The sequence below is a fragment of the Cebus imitator genome, unplaced genomic scaffold (assembly GCF_001604975.1).
Source record: "Cebus imitator isolate Cc_AM_T3 unplaced genomic scaffold, Cebus_imitator-1.0 Scaffold8, whole genome shotgun sequence".
In the NCBI taxonomy this organism is placed as follows: domain Eukaryota; kingdom Metazoa; phylum Chordata; class Mammalia; order Primates; family Cebidae; genus Cebus; species Cebus imitator.
The window spans coordinates 2,189,942-2,207,292 of record NW_016107323.1 but is presented as its reverse complement, the minus strand read 5'-3'; the positions used below and the strand labels follow the sequence as shown (position 1 = coordinate 2,207,292).

The following is a 17,351-nucleotide window of genomic DNA, read 5'->3' as shown; positions in this document are numbered from 1 at the left end:
CATGATCTCAGCTCACAGCAACCTCCACCTCCCAGGTTCAAGTGATTCTCCTGTCTCAGCTTCCCAAGTAGTTGGGATTACAGGCATCTGCCACCAAGCGTTGCTAATTTTTGTATTTTTAGTAGAGACAGGGTTTCACCACATTGGCCAGGCTGGTCTCAAACACTTGACCTCAGATGATCTGCCCGCTCAGCCTCCCAAACTTCTGGGATTACAGGCATGAGCCACCACGCCCATCTGCTTTTGATGCTACTTCCTTGCTAAGCTTAATCATGTCTAGCTTTTGATTAAGAGACATGAAAATCCACTTTTTATTTGAACACTTAGAGGCCAATTAATTGAACCAATTTCAATATGGTTGTGTCTCATGGAATAAAAAGGCATGAAGAGAGAGAAAGGACAAGCACCAGCCAGTTGATAAAGCAGTCAGAACAAACACAACATTTATCGATTAAATTCATAATCTTATGGGCATTATTTTTGTAGCACTACACAGCAATTACAACAGTAACGTCAGAAACCACTGATCACCATAACAGCTACAATAATAAAGTTTAAAATATTCCAAGAATTACCAAAATGTGACATAGAGACAAAGTGAATACATGCTGTTGGAAAAATGACGACGAAACACTTGCTTGATGCAGGGTTGCCACAAAACTTTAATTTCTAGAAAATGCAATTACCTGGGAAGTGCAATAAAGTGAAATGCAATAAAACAAGATATGCCTGTACCTAACCACTCAGACTAGATGTTAATCCTCAAGTATTTTTATCCATCTACATAATTTTTCTAAAACTCTTATTCTAGATACAACTAATACACTATTAATTCGGTTTGCTACTAGATGCTGAAATATTTTAGTATTCTAGCAATAATTTTAAACCAAAGCACTGTTCAAAGAAAAATATATTCAACAGTGTTTTACTATAATTCTGAGCTGTGTCATCTAATATGAGCCCAATTGTTACAGTCTGATACAGACCTACTTACCTGGAATATCATTCCATCCAGTAACTGCCCTTCTAGCTTCAGCAAGAACTTTTCAAACGGCTTTAGTTTTTCTTCCTGAATTCCAAATTTTGAAGGATTATGATGGACAGATTTCAGTAACCTTATGGACAATGAAGAGAAAGATCTTAAATCTACCTAATAAATTTTTAAATTAAAAAACATTTTCCTGGAAGTAAAAATTTTATTACTTATATTTCTTGTTTGGCTCTACATATTTGAAAACTTGAACACAACAATCCTAATAGATTTTCTTATGCTTTTTGATATCATCTTAAATCAAAATGCCTCATACTCTACATACCAAATATTTAATAAGTACTTATAACATGAATAAAATAAACCACCATGGTCTAAAAAAAAATCAGTATATATAATAAAATAAAACCAAGCTCAGGAAGGAAAAACTGTCACCTGAATAGAACCCAAGGAAAAAAATAAATCTGAGTCCTATGCTAGGCAAATTAACTATCTACTACTATAAGAATTAGGATGCTTTATACAAGTGTATTATACTCACCCCAACAAACTCATGTGAAATTAAAGAATGGTTACTGCATTCATGAAAACATTTGATATGAGCTCCTTCTAAATATCAATCCCCAGGTCTTTTAGAAAATCTGTATTATTTACATTTGTTTACTTTTTACTAACACTAACAAATACATTAACCAAAGAGAATATTTTAAAATATTTTAATTGGCGTACCTTTTGTACATAGTCCAGTGGTCTTTCAGTGTGATATGATTATCAATAATTTCATCCAGGGTGAGCAAAACTGTTAGCAGTTCTCCCAAGTGCTCATACATAGTCTGTCAAAAAACCTTTAATGATTATCATTTAGTCACTAGTTAGAAGTTAAGCCTCACGTAGACTTTTAAAGTAAAATTATTTGGGCTAACTACTGAATTAGTAAAAGCAGTGGGTAAATCAGTTTAATAAGCTATAGGGTAGATCCTCAGAAAGGACTATCAGTCTTTTAGTCTTAAATAGAGAAAACTTTTCTCTTTTTAAGATGAAAAAAATTTCATCCTTAATTGCAGTACTGCAGATTTATTTCACTGTCCAAAGAGATCAATTAGAGAATCTGCATTAGGGCATTCCTGAGAAAAACTAAGTTACACTGATAATAGTCAGTAACGCTGCCTCAACTTCACAGATAAAAGAGAACAAATGCAAACACACACAAACAAACAAACACACACACACACACACACACACACACCCCTTTAAGAGTGTTGCTGTGAGTGTCATACTCTCCAACCATATGTAGTAAAAAATTACAGTTTTGCAAGTCAAGCTAAATGTCTTTTACCTGAAAATGAACTCCAGTTGTCTCTATAATTTTGGGTGCAATCCTATAATAAAATAACAACCAAGTTAAAAAAAAAAACAACTTTCCTTTTTGTCACAGTTTATTCTTATTTCAAATACACACAGGAGGAGATGATCTTGGAATGTTAATATTTCCTTTATTAAGGCTCTAGTCATTTAAATTTTAAGAGCGTCACGTCCACTTTCCCAAGAAGAGAACTACCTTGTACATACTATTAGGGTGGTGCAAAAGTAACTATGATATAAAAACAGCACTAATTTTTGCACCAACCTAATAGTATTATTTCCTATATCCCACTCATGGATAGGGCTATGATGATAGGTGGCCTACAAGTAACCCTAACCATTTAAACCCAAAGGGTGTATCTTGGGATGAAGGTAGAGAAATATTAAAAATGGTATTCATATCTTTCTAAACTATTAGAATTTCTTAATTACCAACTAGAATCTTTGTTATCCTATCCAAACTGGCCTTTAGGAACCAGCCCTCTCTTCAGCTAGGTTTGTTTCTGAGTTCTCATCCCTACTGAAAAACAATGCAGGCTGGGTGCAGTGGCTCACACCTGTAATCCCAGCACTTTGGGAGGCCAAGGCAGGCGGATCATGAGGTCAGGAGTTCAAGACCAGCCTGACTGACATAGTAAAACGCTGTTTCTACTAAAAATACAAAAATTAGCCAGGTGTGGTGCCACGTGCCTATAATCCCAGGTACTCAGGAGGCTGAGGCAGGAGAATCCCTTAAACCTGGGAGGCAGAGGTTGTGGTGTGACGAGATCGCGCCACTGCACTCCAGCCTGGACAACAGAGCAAGACTCCGTCTCAAAGGAAAAAAGAAAAAAATAAAAGGAAAATAATGCATACTACTAGAATTATAATACCAAAGTCAAAAGCCAAAGAAAAATTCAATTCTATCTCCTACTTAATTTGCTCAACAAATTTTAAACAGTACTTATAATATCAAAGCACATATAGATATCCTACAAGATAGAATGCACATTTTAAAATTAAACACAAAATTCAAATAAATTTTATCCTTCTAGGGCAGGGGTAGGATGAGGGGGAATCTTCTTAGAACTATCCATCAGGTACTACAGGAGGTGACAGAGCTATACTCTCAATCTCTCCTGCCATGAGAGCTTCAGTGAAAAGACAGAACATAAAATAAATACCTAACTGAGGGGGAAAACAGGAGAATAAGAAACAGCTAACACTCCAGTAAAAGAATGTGCTGCTGATCAAAAGAACGGTGTCAAAACTGCAAGGAACTCTTGCTATCTCTTCCAGGCCTCAGTTATCTCTTCTCACCATTAATAATCCCTAGACATAGAGCCAAACAAAGTTACTGTATTAACTAGTAAGTGTGGGAAAAAATTTTGAAGTATAAAGAACTAATCAAATGTGAAATATTATTATGTGGTAAGAACAGCAAGGACTCTATGAAAATCTTATCATTTTTCTTGATTTAGGGTAATAGTTCAGCAGCAGCCAGGCAGTGCCACCTCCTCAGTGGCATGAGCACCAAGTCCATGAGCCTTCTGCTCTAATCACCCAGATTCTGGTAACCTCAATCTTTTCCTTTCTCTTCCCTGGATGGGGAGGTGCTATCTGTTTCCTCTGGACAACGTCATCATTCTCTTTTTCCTTTCGGCCCTACAACTCTGGTATAACCATTTCTCCACATTAAATCCCCTTTCTTAATTTAAATAAATTTTACTATGTATATTTAAGGTATATTTTACTGGATATATTTAAGATCATTAGAACTACTCACAAAGTTTCTTCAAATGTAGATTCCCTAGCTCCAACCTCAAGATTCTGTTATCTAAGAAAAGTCTCAAGTGACTCTAATCAGTCAGGCAACCATGCGTGTAAAGAGGAGAGGAATAGAGCGAACACAGAACATGTACTAATTCCATATTAGCCTTCTTCTGTATGGTCAAATTTCTTTAAGATTTTTCTTGTAGACACTCTCATTCAGACAGATAATGAGTTCGTTCACCATGGTAGAAATTGCATCTTATTAACCTATGTATTATACACATCAAGTAGTGTTTGAAATGTCATAAGTATTCAAAGAATGCTGAATGAACATACAAAAAACTATTTCAAGTCATTAATTTTAGAAAGAACATTTTCTGCATCTCTATCATAAAAGCAAAAATATTTCCAAAATCCATTACTTGTTACTGATATAGAGGGCAGCCAACTGGTGGACTACATTCATCACCACTTCATAGCACCTCGTAACAAAACAAGATAGTTCCTGAAATGACAAGGTGGGTATATATCACAAAGTTGCTTTTTAAATGTTACCATTTTTTACTGAATTTTATGGTAACAACTCTAACAAAAACAAAACAGTTTTCCAATAAAGCCTCCAGTTAACCAAAAGTCAGACAAGTTCAAGCATCCTTCAAGCAAACAATACTTAACTCACCTCCTGCATCCCAGGGTCATTCCTATCTCTTTGTTCCCACTGCATTTCATTCATGCTACTATCTCAAGTCTAATGTTGTAGTTACTCATGTAACTCCTAATGATAGGTGCTGTCTCGTTCCTTCTTTGAATATCCACTGCCTACCTTAGTGACTAACACTCAACTGCTTCTCAATAAATTTCTACCCTACTACACGAATAAACATCTGAGTGAATAAAGGAGCTCAAAAGCTGTCAGTATAGAAAGTACAATGAAGGCAAGAAGGGGTTTCCAGAAGTCCTGTAGAATAACTTCAAACACTGATCTAAAAGCAGGCTTGGCACACAGCAAGTAAATTGTCATATCACTTATCCTAGGGATATATTTGTCATTAAATAATTAGTTCATATTTAACATATCCTAGACTTTCTGAAAGCCCATTTTCAGAAGCTCTCAACTTTTAAATCTATAGAAACAGTGTGTATCTGAAATATTTAAAACCTAATTAAAACTATGCCTATCTAAATTTCAACTTCTACGAGAACAGGAATTTCTGTTGGTGGTGTACATTGCTATATCAACAGCACCAATAACAGTTTCTAGCATATACTAGGCTCACAAAACACATTTGTTGAATGTTTAAAAATCCAATTTTTAGGCCAGGCATAGTGGCTCAAGCCTGTAATCCCAGCACTTTGGGAGGCTGAGGTGGGTGGATCATGAGGTCAGGAGTTCAAAACCAGACCAGTCAATATGGTGAAAACCCATCTCTTCTAAAAATACAAAAAAATTAGCCAGGCGTGTTGGTGCATGCCTGTAATCCCAGCTACGTAGGAGGCTGAGGCAGGAGAATCGCTTGAACCGGGGAGGCAGAGTTTGCAGCAAGCTGACATCACGCCACTGCACTCCAGCCTGGGTAACAGGGCGACACTCCATTTAAAAAAAAAAAAAAAAAAAAGAATGGAATTTGTATGCAGCTGTGAGATCTAAAAATGATGTAAAGCATTTTTAAAAATGAAAATAAATAATGAATTTTATTTTTAAATAGTTCTAGTTTTACATGTCCTAACAAACTTCTAAAAGTTTAACAGAAAATGCAAGACAGTTAGAAAGCACAAAGTAAAAAGGCAGAAACAAGCCTAAATATACAAATAGACTATATAAGATAGACCTAGAAATAGAATAAATTAATCAAGTAAAAAACAGGTATTGTCAGACTGCATAAAAAAAGCAAAATGCAGATATATGTAGTTGTAAATAAACACAACTGAAACATGACACTGAAAGGTTGCCAGAATGGAAAAAGATAAATCAAGAAAATGTTAACTAAAACAGAGCCAGGGCAGCATTTATTATACTAGCAGACAAAACAGACTTGATTAGCATCAGTATAGTAAATTGCTATACATGTAAAATATATATACATAATCACATACACATAATTATGAACACAGCTAAGGAAGGTCACAAATGATAAAAGATTTAATTTACCAGGAATGATGAACAATTCTAAACTTGTACACACTGAATAAAATATCCCAAAAATGAAAAATTTGCATATTTACTGGGACCTTACAAACTACATTTTAGATACCTTGATGGAAAAGAAGCCAGCAGCAGCCAGGCAGTGCCACCTCCTCAGAGGCATGGGCATCAGTTTCATGGGACTTCTTCTCCAAGCCCCCAGATCCTGGCTATCCCAATCTTTTTCCTTTTAGTTCCCTGGATGTTTAGTTCTGTTTCCTTTGGACTACCTCACTGTTTTCTTTGTCCTCCAACTCCTGGGTAACCAATTCTCTATACTGAATCCCCTCTCTTATTTAAATAAATTTTATTGTGTATATTTAAGGTATACAACATGTTATGGGACACATACTGATAATAAAAAGGTTACTAGTGAAGCACATGAACAAATCCATCATCTCACATAGCTAACCCATTTGTTTCATGGCAAAAGCAGTTAAAATCTACTCACTCAGCATGAATCCCATATATGGTAGTTTTATTACCTGTAATCCTCATGTTGTACATTAGATCTCTAGACTTATTCATCTTAAATATTTGCTACTTTGTATCCTCCAAGCTACATCTTTTGAAATACCTTGTATGGAGTTTTCTAGACAGGACCCTGAATAACACAGATCATAATATCAACAAAATGCTCTCAATTAGATCAAAAAGACCAAAAAAAAATAGTAAAGATATGAAAGACTTGAACAGTAGATGTTAACATGCCTGATTTGATGAAATATATCAAATCTTGTAAACAATCAGAACGCAGGTGGGACTATGAGTATTTTTTCCTTAGCTTCAATTTTTGCTTTTTTTTTATATTGTACATGCATTATTTTTAAAATAAACAGAGGAGGAAATAGAAGCTATGTTATTCATTTGATCAACAGTAAACCAAAGGATCTACAATTACTAAAACTTGGCAGTGATGAAAAGCTATCTAAACTGAAACAAGCTGTTAGAAGCATCGAGGGCTACCACTTTAAAAACTTCATCATTGCTCATGTAACAGTTTAATCCTCACCATTAACAAGTTTTCTTGATATAATTTATCTTTTCCAGTGGGTACAAAGTTTAAATTATTTTGAAAGGCATAGTGACAAGTTGCTCATCAAGTAAAATATACAAAGAAACTTATTTTGATAGTTTTTTTCCTCTAGAAATACCTGGAAATATTTTAGGAGTTGTGATCTCCCCAACTATAATCCAATGCTAATTAAGTGTCTTATCCTCAAAGTACACATCTTTAGTATCTGAAGGTTTCAGAACTTTTTACCTGTTGTATAATTTACTCAAACTTTTCAAAGTAAAAGCTCAGTAGAAAGTAAAAATCAGTTACCTGTAAGAATGAAATAAATCGCCCCATTTGAATTTGACAATCACCTTCCACCATGCTGGCATCCGTAGCTGTAAAAGGCAATAAGAGTAAGTGTATTTCATTTTTAAATTTAAACTCAATCAATACCAAAAAAGAAGAAAAAAGTCATTTTTTTTTTTCATTGGGACATCTTTCACTCCACATAGTATTGAAAACAGAATTTTTTCACCAAAGAGAAAAATGAGGCAATCACTAATCACATAATTATAAGTATCTGCTTTACTATTTAATGAATTCAAGGAAAATTCTCATCTAGCTATGGTACTTTGTAACATACAAAGATTATCACAAATTTGCTGCTGCTTCATCAGATTTTTGTACCTGTTTACTAAACAAACATACCAACAAAAAATACGAATGTTTATTTTCTCACACTAATATATGATCATAGTCCTAAAATTGTCTGTTAACTTTTTGTTCATTTCATTATCAAAAAAGACATCACATTACAATTTTGAATTTTAAACTTACCTCCTTCTCCATAAAACAAGAGACCATTGTAAAATTTAGTTTCAGCCTGTTTTTAAGAAAAAATTAAAATAATTTTAAAGGTTGTTTTGTTTTCAAATTCCTATGCTCTCTTAGATCTGTATATTTAGTAATAAACAGAGGACTACGTTATTTACAAACAAATTCATTTAAATTCAAAAACTGCTTATGAAGTAATTCATCTTTAGAGTAACAAAAATATTACTGATACTCAAAGCTGTATCTTGATTCCTTTAGCCTTTACTTCATCTTACCTGACTACTCTCACTGTCCAACATCCTCCCATAAGTTCATGGGAAATACAGAGCAGCCACATGGCATCAAAAAGCAAGAGAATAAAATATGAAGTTTGACAACTTCTGCCAGAGTTTCATTGGTTCTTGGGTAAGGAAACACAAAACTAAATGCATACTAAAGACTGAAAGCTTTAAAAAAAAAATCAGTTTTCTCTATATAGCCAGTATATATGGCAGGTAACACAGACTATGGAGCTTTGTAAACCTAGATTCAAACTGTTAACTACCAGAGATGTTAGGCAAGTGGCACTCTCTTTAAGCCTGTTTCCTCATCAATGTCTCACCTACCTCCTGGGGTTACTATAAGGATTACAGTGTTAGCCTGGTGTTTTGTACATACTATGTACTCAATGAATGGTAGTCAGTATTAGTATTACATTAAATAAATAATTCTTTCAACATTCAATAAATATTTATTGCACACTGTATATATAAAAACATATACTTGCTTCTAAATCATGTTTTTAAAGTTTTAAGACAAGAATTCAAATAATTACCTCATATTTTAATTTCTTGGTTTCACAACAAAGTGCAGCATAAACAGTGATGACTTTGTTTAAGACCTAGTTTCATGAGTAAAAACAAAATAAAAAGTAAATTGTAACATAACTAAAACCTTTTTAAAATACATTTTTAGATTTAGGATTCTGTACCTTGTTTTCAGTCTTTATGAGTTCCAAAAGAGAAGACTGTTCATAAGGCAAAAGCTATAGAAACAAAAGAAAAGAACATTTCACTTTAATTTGAAAAATAACTGAAATTTTAAATACACAAATTGAGACTAGCTTTATTCTACTTAAACCTGTGTTTAGATCCTGTACTCAACATTAGCACCATACCAACTACTTCATCCAAAACAATCTCATTAGACGACACATAAGGAAAGAAATGACCCAGTATGACCCAATCATGTTGCTATGACTCTAGTTGTCCTATAGAGCATAAGATGGCTGATTATGAGTGCAGTATGAGAAAATGCAAGGTAGTAAGATAATACTAACATTACTAAACTCCATTAGTTATGATCATGGGGAAAAAACACTCACAATTTTTTAATTTTTTTTTTTTTTTCTTTTGAGACCGAGTCTCACTCTGTCACCCAGACTGGGGTGCAGTGGTGCAATCTTGGCTCACTACAACCTCCGCCTCCCAGGTTTTAAGCAATTCTCCACCTCAGCCTCCTGAGTAGCTGGGATTACAGGTGTGTGACACCACACCTAGCTAATGTTTTATATTTTTAGTAGAGACAAGGTTTCACCATCTTGGCCAGGCTGGTCTTGAACTCCTGAACTCACGATCCACCCACCTCAGCCTCCCAAAGTGATGGAATAACAGGCGTGTGCCACAGTGTCCAGCCCATTTTTGAATTCTCTATGCAGCCACAAATTTAATAAGATTGTAGTTAAAGGGTCAAAATAAATTAAGAATAAAACAGGATTGCCAGGCGCGGTGGCTCAAGCCTGTAATCCCAGCACTTTGGGAGGCCGAGGCGGGTGGATCACAAGGTCAAGAGATCGAGACCATCCTGGTCAACACGGTGAAACCCCGTCTCTACTAAAACTACAAAAAAAATTAGCTGGGCATGGTGGCGCGTGCCTGTAATCCCAGCTACTCAGGAGGCTGAGGCAGGAGAATTGCCTGAACCCAGGAGGCGGAGGTTGCGGTGAGCCGAGATCGCGCCATTGCACTCCAGCCTGGGTAACAAGAGCGAAACTCCATCTCAAAAAAAAAAAAAAAAACAGGATAGAAAAAAATATCTTTTCTTATATAAATCTATGCTCAGAAACACTTAAAATAGTGTGTGGAGTTCACTCCTAAAGCCAGTTCAATTTCCACCTTTTCATGATCATCGACTATATGTGATCTCTGTATTAAGTGAAATCTTAGCTCTCCTTCTGGTTACATACTAACATTAACTATTTATGCAAGTAAGTTATTATATTCCTTTTTTCATTAGTAAGTTATTATATACCCTATTTCATTGTAATTTTTGTTCACAGAGGTTTTATCTGAGTTTGTGGTTTTTCCCAAAATACTAAGTAAAGAATCTTGTATAGTAAAAACAGCAAAATAACTGCCCAATAATAGAATTTAAACAGTGGTTCCAAAGAGGGCAACTGGAGAGATGGAGTCTGTAAGATAATAAAATTGTAAAGATTAGAATGCTTCTGAAGGGGAAAATAAACTAAGAGATTATGTCATCCTTTTATAAAATCTGAGAGTTGAGGCAAAAACAGATTTTATAATCATATCTAGAAGAGGCTCTTAAAGCCCAAAAGCAAGTCTTAAAAAAATAACAAGTATTACTTAATGGTGAGTGACAGATACATGAAACTTATTACCCTCAGAGACAGTACAGATTTCCTAGTAGAGTCCTTTTAACTTACATACAATGATTCACAAAGTGTGGAAGAACAAAAAAATACAATTACAAATTTGGAGGAATGATTTTTAAAGTAAGACTAAGTCTATCCAGCCTGCAAGAAAGAGTCAAAGGAAAGTAATTTCAGTTTACAAATATACAAAGTATTTGTGAGGCAGTTTAGGGTACTGGATATGGGCACAGGCTCTGGAGCCAAGGTGCCTGATAGTCATTATTTAACTCAATGTGTCACTTACTCAAATAAGTTACTTAACTTTTCTATGCCTTAGTTTTCTCATTTACAAATGGAGATGACATTCTATCTACTTTATAGGATTGTAATTATAGGGAATTGAAAGTAATTAATAGGGAATTAAAAGTCAATACTTGTCCTATAATGCAATACTAAAAAGATAACCCAATTTAAAAATGGGCAAAGGATCAGAACAGGCATTTCTCCAAAGAAAACAGACACATGGCCATAAGCACATGAAAACATACTCAACATTATTAGCCATCAGAAATGCAAACAAAACCACAATGAGCTATCACATTCACTAAGATGAACATAAGACAATAAATGCTGGCAAGAATATATAGAGGAGCTGGAACCCTCTCATACAGTGCTGGTAATGTAATGTAATGTAAAATGGTACAGCCACATTGGAAAACATTCTGGCAGTTCCTCAAAAAGTCAAACAAAAAGTTACCACATAACCCAGGATTTCCACTCCCATATACACACATATATATAATATACATATAATGTATACATACATTTTATATATATATATAAAATATACATATGTATGTCTACACAAAACCATATGCCCAAATGCTCATAGCCACATTATTTATAATGGTCAAATAGTAGAAAAACCCAATGTCTATCAATTGATGAACAGATAAATAAAATGTGGTTATCCATTCCTTACAATGGAATATTATTCAGCAACAGCAAAAAAAAAAAAAAAGAGAGAAAGTACTAACATGTGACAACTTAGATGAGCCTTGAAAACATTAAGTTAAAGAAGCCAGCCACAAAGGAGTACATATTGTATGATTTCATTTACATGAAGTGTACAGAGGAGACAAACACATAGAGATAGAAAGTAGATTGGCTGGTAGTTGCCTAGGGCTTGTATGGCCTGGCATGAACTAAGGATTGCCAATGGGTACATGATTTCTTTTTAGGGTGGTGAAAACATTCTACCATTGACTGTTGTGATGGTTACACAAGTCTATGAATATACTAAAAACAACTAAATTACACAATTTAAGTGGGTGAATTGTATAATGTATAAATCTCAAGAAAGCTGTTATAAAAACAAGTCAGTATGTGACTTAGGACAGTGTCTAGCATATAATAAGTGTTCAATAAATTATTATTCAAGTGGCAACAAACTAGTTATAAAAGTAGAAATATTTCAAAATGGAGTGACCTATTTAATACATTAAAAAATTACTCACACATTAAGATCTCCTATATCACATGAGAGAATTTTCAGAAGTGATGGAAATATTCTCTGTCTTAACTGGGATATGAGTTACATGTGCTTGGCAAAATTAAGAGTATGTGCATTTCGCTCTATGTAAAATAACCTCAATTAAGAATAAACAAAGCCTGAATATTCTATCCAGCCCTCATCATCTTCTTAATGATGAAAATCAAAGGCAAGCTCAAAGACTTGGAGTTTGTGTCATTCTTTGACACTAAACGCTTTGTGTTTGTGTCATTCTTAAAACAAAAAAAGAACACATTTTAAAACCACCTGCAAGGCTTAGAGAAAAGGAAATTAACAATTTTCTTCATCTTTCATTTTGTTCTTAGATTTCAAATAAAAATACTTTTTCTATTTTAAAAACATTATGTTTTCAGGATATAGTATGTCCAGAAAATATATACATATATTTTAAAAATCAAATCTAACCTTTAATGCTATAGGATCAAGATTGAAATCCCAAACATCTCCAATTGAGTCATCCAGTGCCTCCTCAATTCTTCTCAGTTGAGATGTATACTCTTCAAGAAATTTCCCATAATTCTTAAGTTGGACTTCAGCATGAATTTCTAAGTTTAAATTTTAAAAGAGTATGTGATTAGTACAAGTAATGAATTACCGAACATTTACTTCAAATAACCTCAAAAGGCACACTAAAGCATTGCTAATTATTACTTTGGAATGTCTGGACTTCTTGAAAACAAAGTTTCAAAGTTAAACAGTAATTCAGCTTTCAATCCTCTCCATACACTTAAAATAATTTTAAAAGAAGTAGATGTTCCCACACACAAAGATACTCTCTTAAAACCCTCACATATCATGAAAAAGTCACTAGCCCATCCACCCCACAATAGAGAGCTTGGAACGAATCTGAAAAGTACGTTAGACAACTCAACGTCCTGATTCTATCTTTTCGTCATAAATGACTCTTTTGCAAAAACAAATACTCATGACCTGAAGCAGGTGAAAAAAGTGTGTTGTCACAGAAGCAACATTTAAAAATGAAGTTTTAATTCTACACTTGCTAATGTTTAATGATACACCTAAATATTTTTAAATGGAGGTTTTAGACCTGCTTGAGCATATTATTTCTATAATGTCTAAAATTTAACCAAGATATCTTGTTATTTAACATCATAATCAAGTTGGAAAAACCAGCAAAGAACACTGCTTGAGTACAGAATACTATGCTGCTATTCCAAGAATTTACACATTCATAGATAACCGTAAGAAATCATTGGAATAAGCTGGATTTTTTATTTTTTGAGACAGAGTCTCGCAGTGGCGCAATCTCTGCTCACCGCAACCTTCGCCTCCATGGTTCAAGCAATTCTCCTGCCTGAGCCTCCCGAGTAGCTGGGACTACAGGAGCGCGCCACCATGCCCAGCTAATTTTTGTATTTTAGTAGAGACGGGGTTTCACCATGTTGGCCAGGATGGTCTCAGTCTCTTGACCTCGTGATCCACCCACCTCAGCCTCCCAAAGTGCTGGGATTACAGGCATGAGCCACTGCGCCCGGCCTGAAATAAACCCGATTTTTAAAATATGCCTATTTGTCAAAATGCATAAAAGTACTTCAGGTTATACATAAAAATTCATTACTTGTTCCCAAAGGTAATAAATTCAACTCCAACTTAGTTTATTGATATGAAAAACTTTATTCAAACTTTGTCTTCTAAAAAAGGTAAATATTTGCTCTCCTCAAATTAGCAATGTGAAGCAACTAAGTGTGTTCTGACCCATGCTGTATTAAAGTATAAAGACCCAGTCCCCATTCTCCCTTATTCTTCAACCACATAACATTCTGAATTAGGTGAATCCATTTAGTTCATTAAGGTGTGTATTATAGTATTAATCTAGGCAATTTTGGATAACAGTCTAGAAACGATTCACAGACCAAAAATTAATGAAAGCCAAGCACAGGGATATGTTCTCTTCCCTACAGATTACATATAAAACTGCCTAGATTCTCAGCACCCCAAATTCAAAAGCACCCCAACTCTCAATTACACAGGAAATGACCAGTCAAAGCTGCATTTGACCAGCAAATGAGTTCTTAAACACAACACTAGGCTGAGCATGGTGGCTCATGCTGGTAATCCCAACACTTTGGGAGGCCAAGGTGGGTGGATCGCTTGAGCTCAAGAGTTCAAGACCAGCCTGGGGAACACGGAGAAACTGTTTCTACCCCAGTTAAAAAAGAAAAAAATCAGCCAGCTACTAGGGAGGCTGAGGTAGGAAGATCACTTGAACCCGGAAGGTCAAGGCTACAGTGAGCCGTGGGGAACAGAGTGAGACCTTGTCTCAAAAAAAAAAAAAAAAAAAAAAAAAAAAAAGACAATGCTAGGAAATACGCCAGTAAATCACTCCTTTAGTATGTTTAGGGATTCACAAAGAAACAGACGACAGAAAACCTAAAATAACATTATAAATTCCTTGCTGACAATAAATTGTTGCAAAATTGGTGAAGATTAAGCGAACAAAAGTTGAGATAAGAACTACATGGTAATTTTTTAAGCCTCTCTTTGTAAAATCAAGCAAAATTCACCTGGAATTTTAAAAGCGACGTTCCACCTTTGAGAAAACTATGCCAAAAAAAAAAAAAAAAAATCACAACAGCATGCTCCGATATCTCTTAGATCACTTACAGATTAATATCACCAAAGATAAGAAACAGATTGCCAACTTGTATTTATTTCAGGTAGAGTTTCACTATAATAATTAGTTTGGACTCAATATTTTAATGAAAGAAACTGAATTTGTTCGTTTATTTTTGGTTGGACTTCTAAGTTAAAATCAGAATTCCATCTTGTGAAGCAAAATTTGAAGCCGATTTGCTGTAATTTTTGAAGCCTTTATAGATTCGATGGAAACTGCAAGACATCACTGAAAAACACCACTTAGCATAAATAAAGGGCCTGGGAAGGGATAAAATGACATTCACGTGTTCATTTTTGCGGGGTGAAGAGTTCTCTTCTCGGTGCCTTCTACGGTTATAGCAACGCGATGGAAAAAACACCCAAACTTCCAAAAGTTGATTTGAGAGGAAAAGAAGAAAAACAGGAAACCGAAACAGGAACCCAGACATCAGCGTCCTCCAGAGCTGAACGCTCTGAGAATCTGGCGAAATCCGCAAGAGGCCAGAGACAGAAGCAGCCAGGGCTCCTGGGGACGCTGGGCCTTGCGGGTGCGCCCCGCCCAAACCCCGAGGCATCTGAGGCGGACGCCGCTCCCCGCGGGGCACTACAGGCTCCTCCGGAGTCCCCGCCTCAAACGCCGAGCCCTGAGCGGGCAAGCCTGACCCGCCGCGGCTGTGACCCCAAACCCGAGACTAACGCTGGAGAGCGCATCCCTCGCACACCCCATGGGCTCTCAAGTGTCCCGCACCAGACGGCTGCGCAGCCGTGCCTCTCGCAGAAGCGCTGCCCAGGACTGCGGCGGGCCGGGGGAGCGTCCACCCGCAGCCCTCGCCCTGCCGCTCCCTTACTCTGCGAGCCGTCGTCAACGCGGTCAAACTCCCAGTCCGGGGACAGAGTCTCCACCGCCATCACCTCGGCGCCTCCCACAGACACAGCCCCAACCAGCCCGTACGGCGACGACGGCCTCACCCCAGCGACTGTCACAGCACGTGACTTCCGGCCCCGGCCCCGCCTCCGCTCGCGAGGACCGGCCGGCTTCTTGGGGGCCGCTGGGAAAGCGAGTCCTCCGCGGTGGCCGAAGGCGTCCGCCATGGCGCTGGCTGTCTGCGCGGCGGTCGTGCGACCCGGCTTGGGCTTTGTCAGCATTCAGTTTGCTTCTCAAGCCACTTCGGCGCCTTTAATTTCGCCAGGCTCTCTCTAGACGATTTTTAATACCTGGGAAAGTTATTCCTCAGTCTAACCTAAAAAGGGTAGAATTGGTGGGATGGGGAATTAACAGGAAGGCACGATCCTCGAGGACATCGCTGACCAGGCGCTTCTTCCCACAAGCCTGTTTCCGATTCCCTTCCCGTCGCCACCTTAGGAGTTCCTACAGCCCTCGCGCGCATTCTGTGCGGATTGTTTTTTAGTAAAGAAGGCTGTGCGAGAGGAGGAGTTACTTTATGAACACCCTAACAGAGAATCTTACCACCTCTCCCCTGCTCTCCACTCAGTCTTTTTAAAAACGCGAGGCGGGATGAAGAACGCTATTGAAGTGCGTTCTAAAATGCTCCCAGCAGCTACCTGGATTTTTGGAGAATCCAGATCGGTGTAAAATTCTATATGCACACATGTATTTGCATAAGAATGTTTATTGTAACGTGGTTTTTAATAGGAAACTATCTCAATGTCCAAGTGAATTACATAAAGCTCAATATGTCCATACTACGAATCACTGAAGAGCTGCTAAAATAGATGAAATATAATGGCAAGAAAAACCGACACAGTTGCAGAGTCATGTGTGTTTTTGATTACATTTATGTTTTTAAGTTATATAAACACGTATGTTCATATGTGTATGTAAATTCACAGGAAGATAAATCACAGGATGGTAGTTACCTGGGGAAAAATGTGTTGGTGAGTAACAGGATTTTCAAGTTTTGGTATGTCTACTTACATGTTTTGAATCTTTAACAATGAGAATTTTATTAACGTTTTACTAGTGTAACGTTAAAAAATACCGAAAGAACTAATCAGCGTAAGCAAAAGGCCTGTGGAAGAGCATCCTGCTGAAGTCATTGGATCTGCCCTGGGTTAAGTGTTTTATTGAGTGACCACTGGGTACTGGGTACCAGGCACTATGCTAATTGCAGAAACTATAAAACAGGTAAGAAAATTGATCTCTGACCCTATGGCAGACTTAGTGGTCATTTTAGAAAGAAAAAAATAATCTTGAAAATAACAGACATTGTTAGGGCCTTAATGGCTGACAAATTTTTTTCCTGTGCCTTCTCTGTGACCATGAGTTTGACTTTGCTGGATTCTTAACATTTGCATTAAATCATTGTAATTAATCTCCCTGAAGCTCATTGTGGTAAATTGAAGTTACAAGTGAGAACAATTTGAATCTACAAATACACGAATCTATCA

At 36.5% G+C, this 17,351-nt stretch overlaps 1 protein-coding gene across 4 annotated transcripts in view; it reads right to left on the bottom strand.

The window, feature by feature from the left end:
- Nucleotides 1-15,940, bottom strand: part of WASHC4 (WASH complex subunit 4) — a 60,005-nt gene extending 44,065 nt beyond the window's left edge. Inside the window, exons 1-10 of one of the 4 annotated variants that reach the window (XM_017540600.1) lie at nucleotides 15,791-15,940; nucleotides 12,732-12,871; nucleotides 9,092-9,145; nucleotides 8,936-9,001; nucleotides 8,125-8,170; nucleotides 7,615-7,682; nucleotides 4,528-4,610; nucleotides 2,328-2,370; nucleotides 1,721-1,824; nucleotides 995-1,115 (exon numbers count right to left, since the gene is read on the bottom strand). In XM_017540600.1, the coding sequence (XP_017396089.1) occupies nucleotides 995-1,115; nucleotides 1,721-1,824; nucleotides 2,328-2,370; nucleotides 4,528-4,610; nucleotides 7,615-7,682; nucleotides 8,125-8,170; nucleotides 8,936-9,001; nucleotides 9,092-9,145; nucleotides 12,732-12,871; nucleotides 15,791-15,851 (786 nt within the window). In that variant the 5' untranslated portion in view covers nucleotides 15,852-15,940. The other 3 variants (XM_017540606.2, XM_017540618.2, XM_017540613.2) reach the window with 3 other exon arrangements.
- Between the last annotated feature and the right edge of the window lie 1,411 nt (nucleotides 15,941-17,351).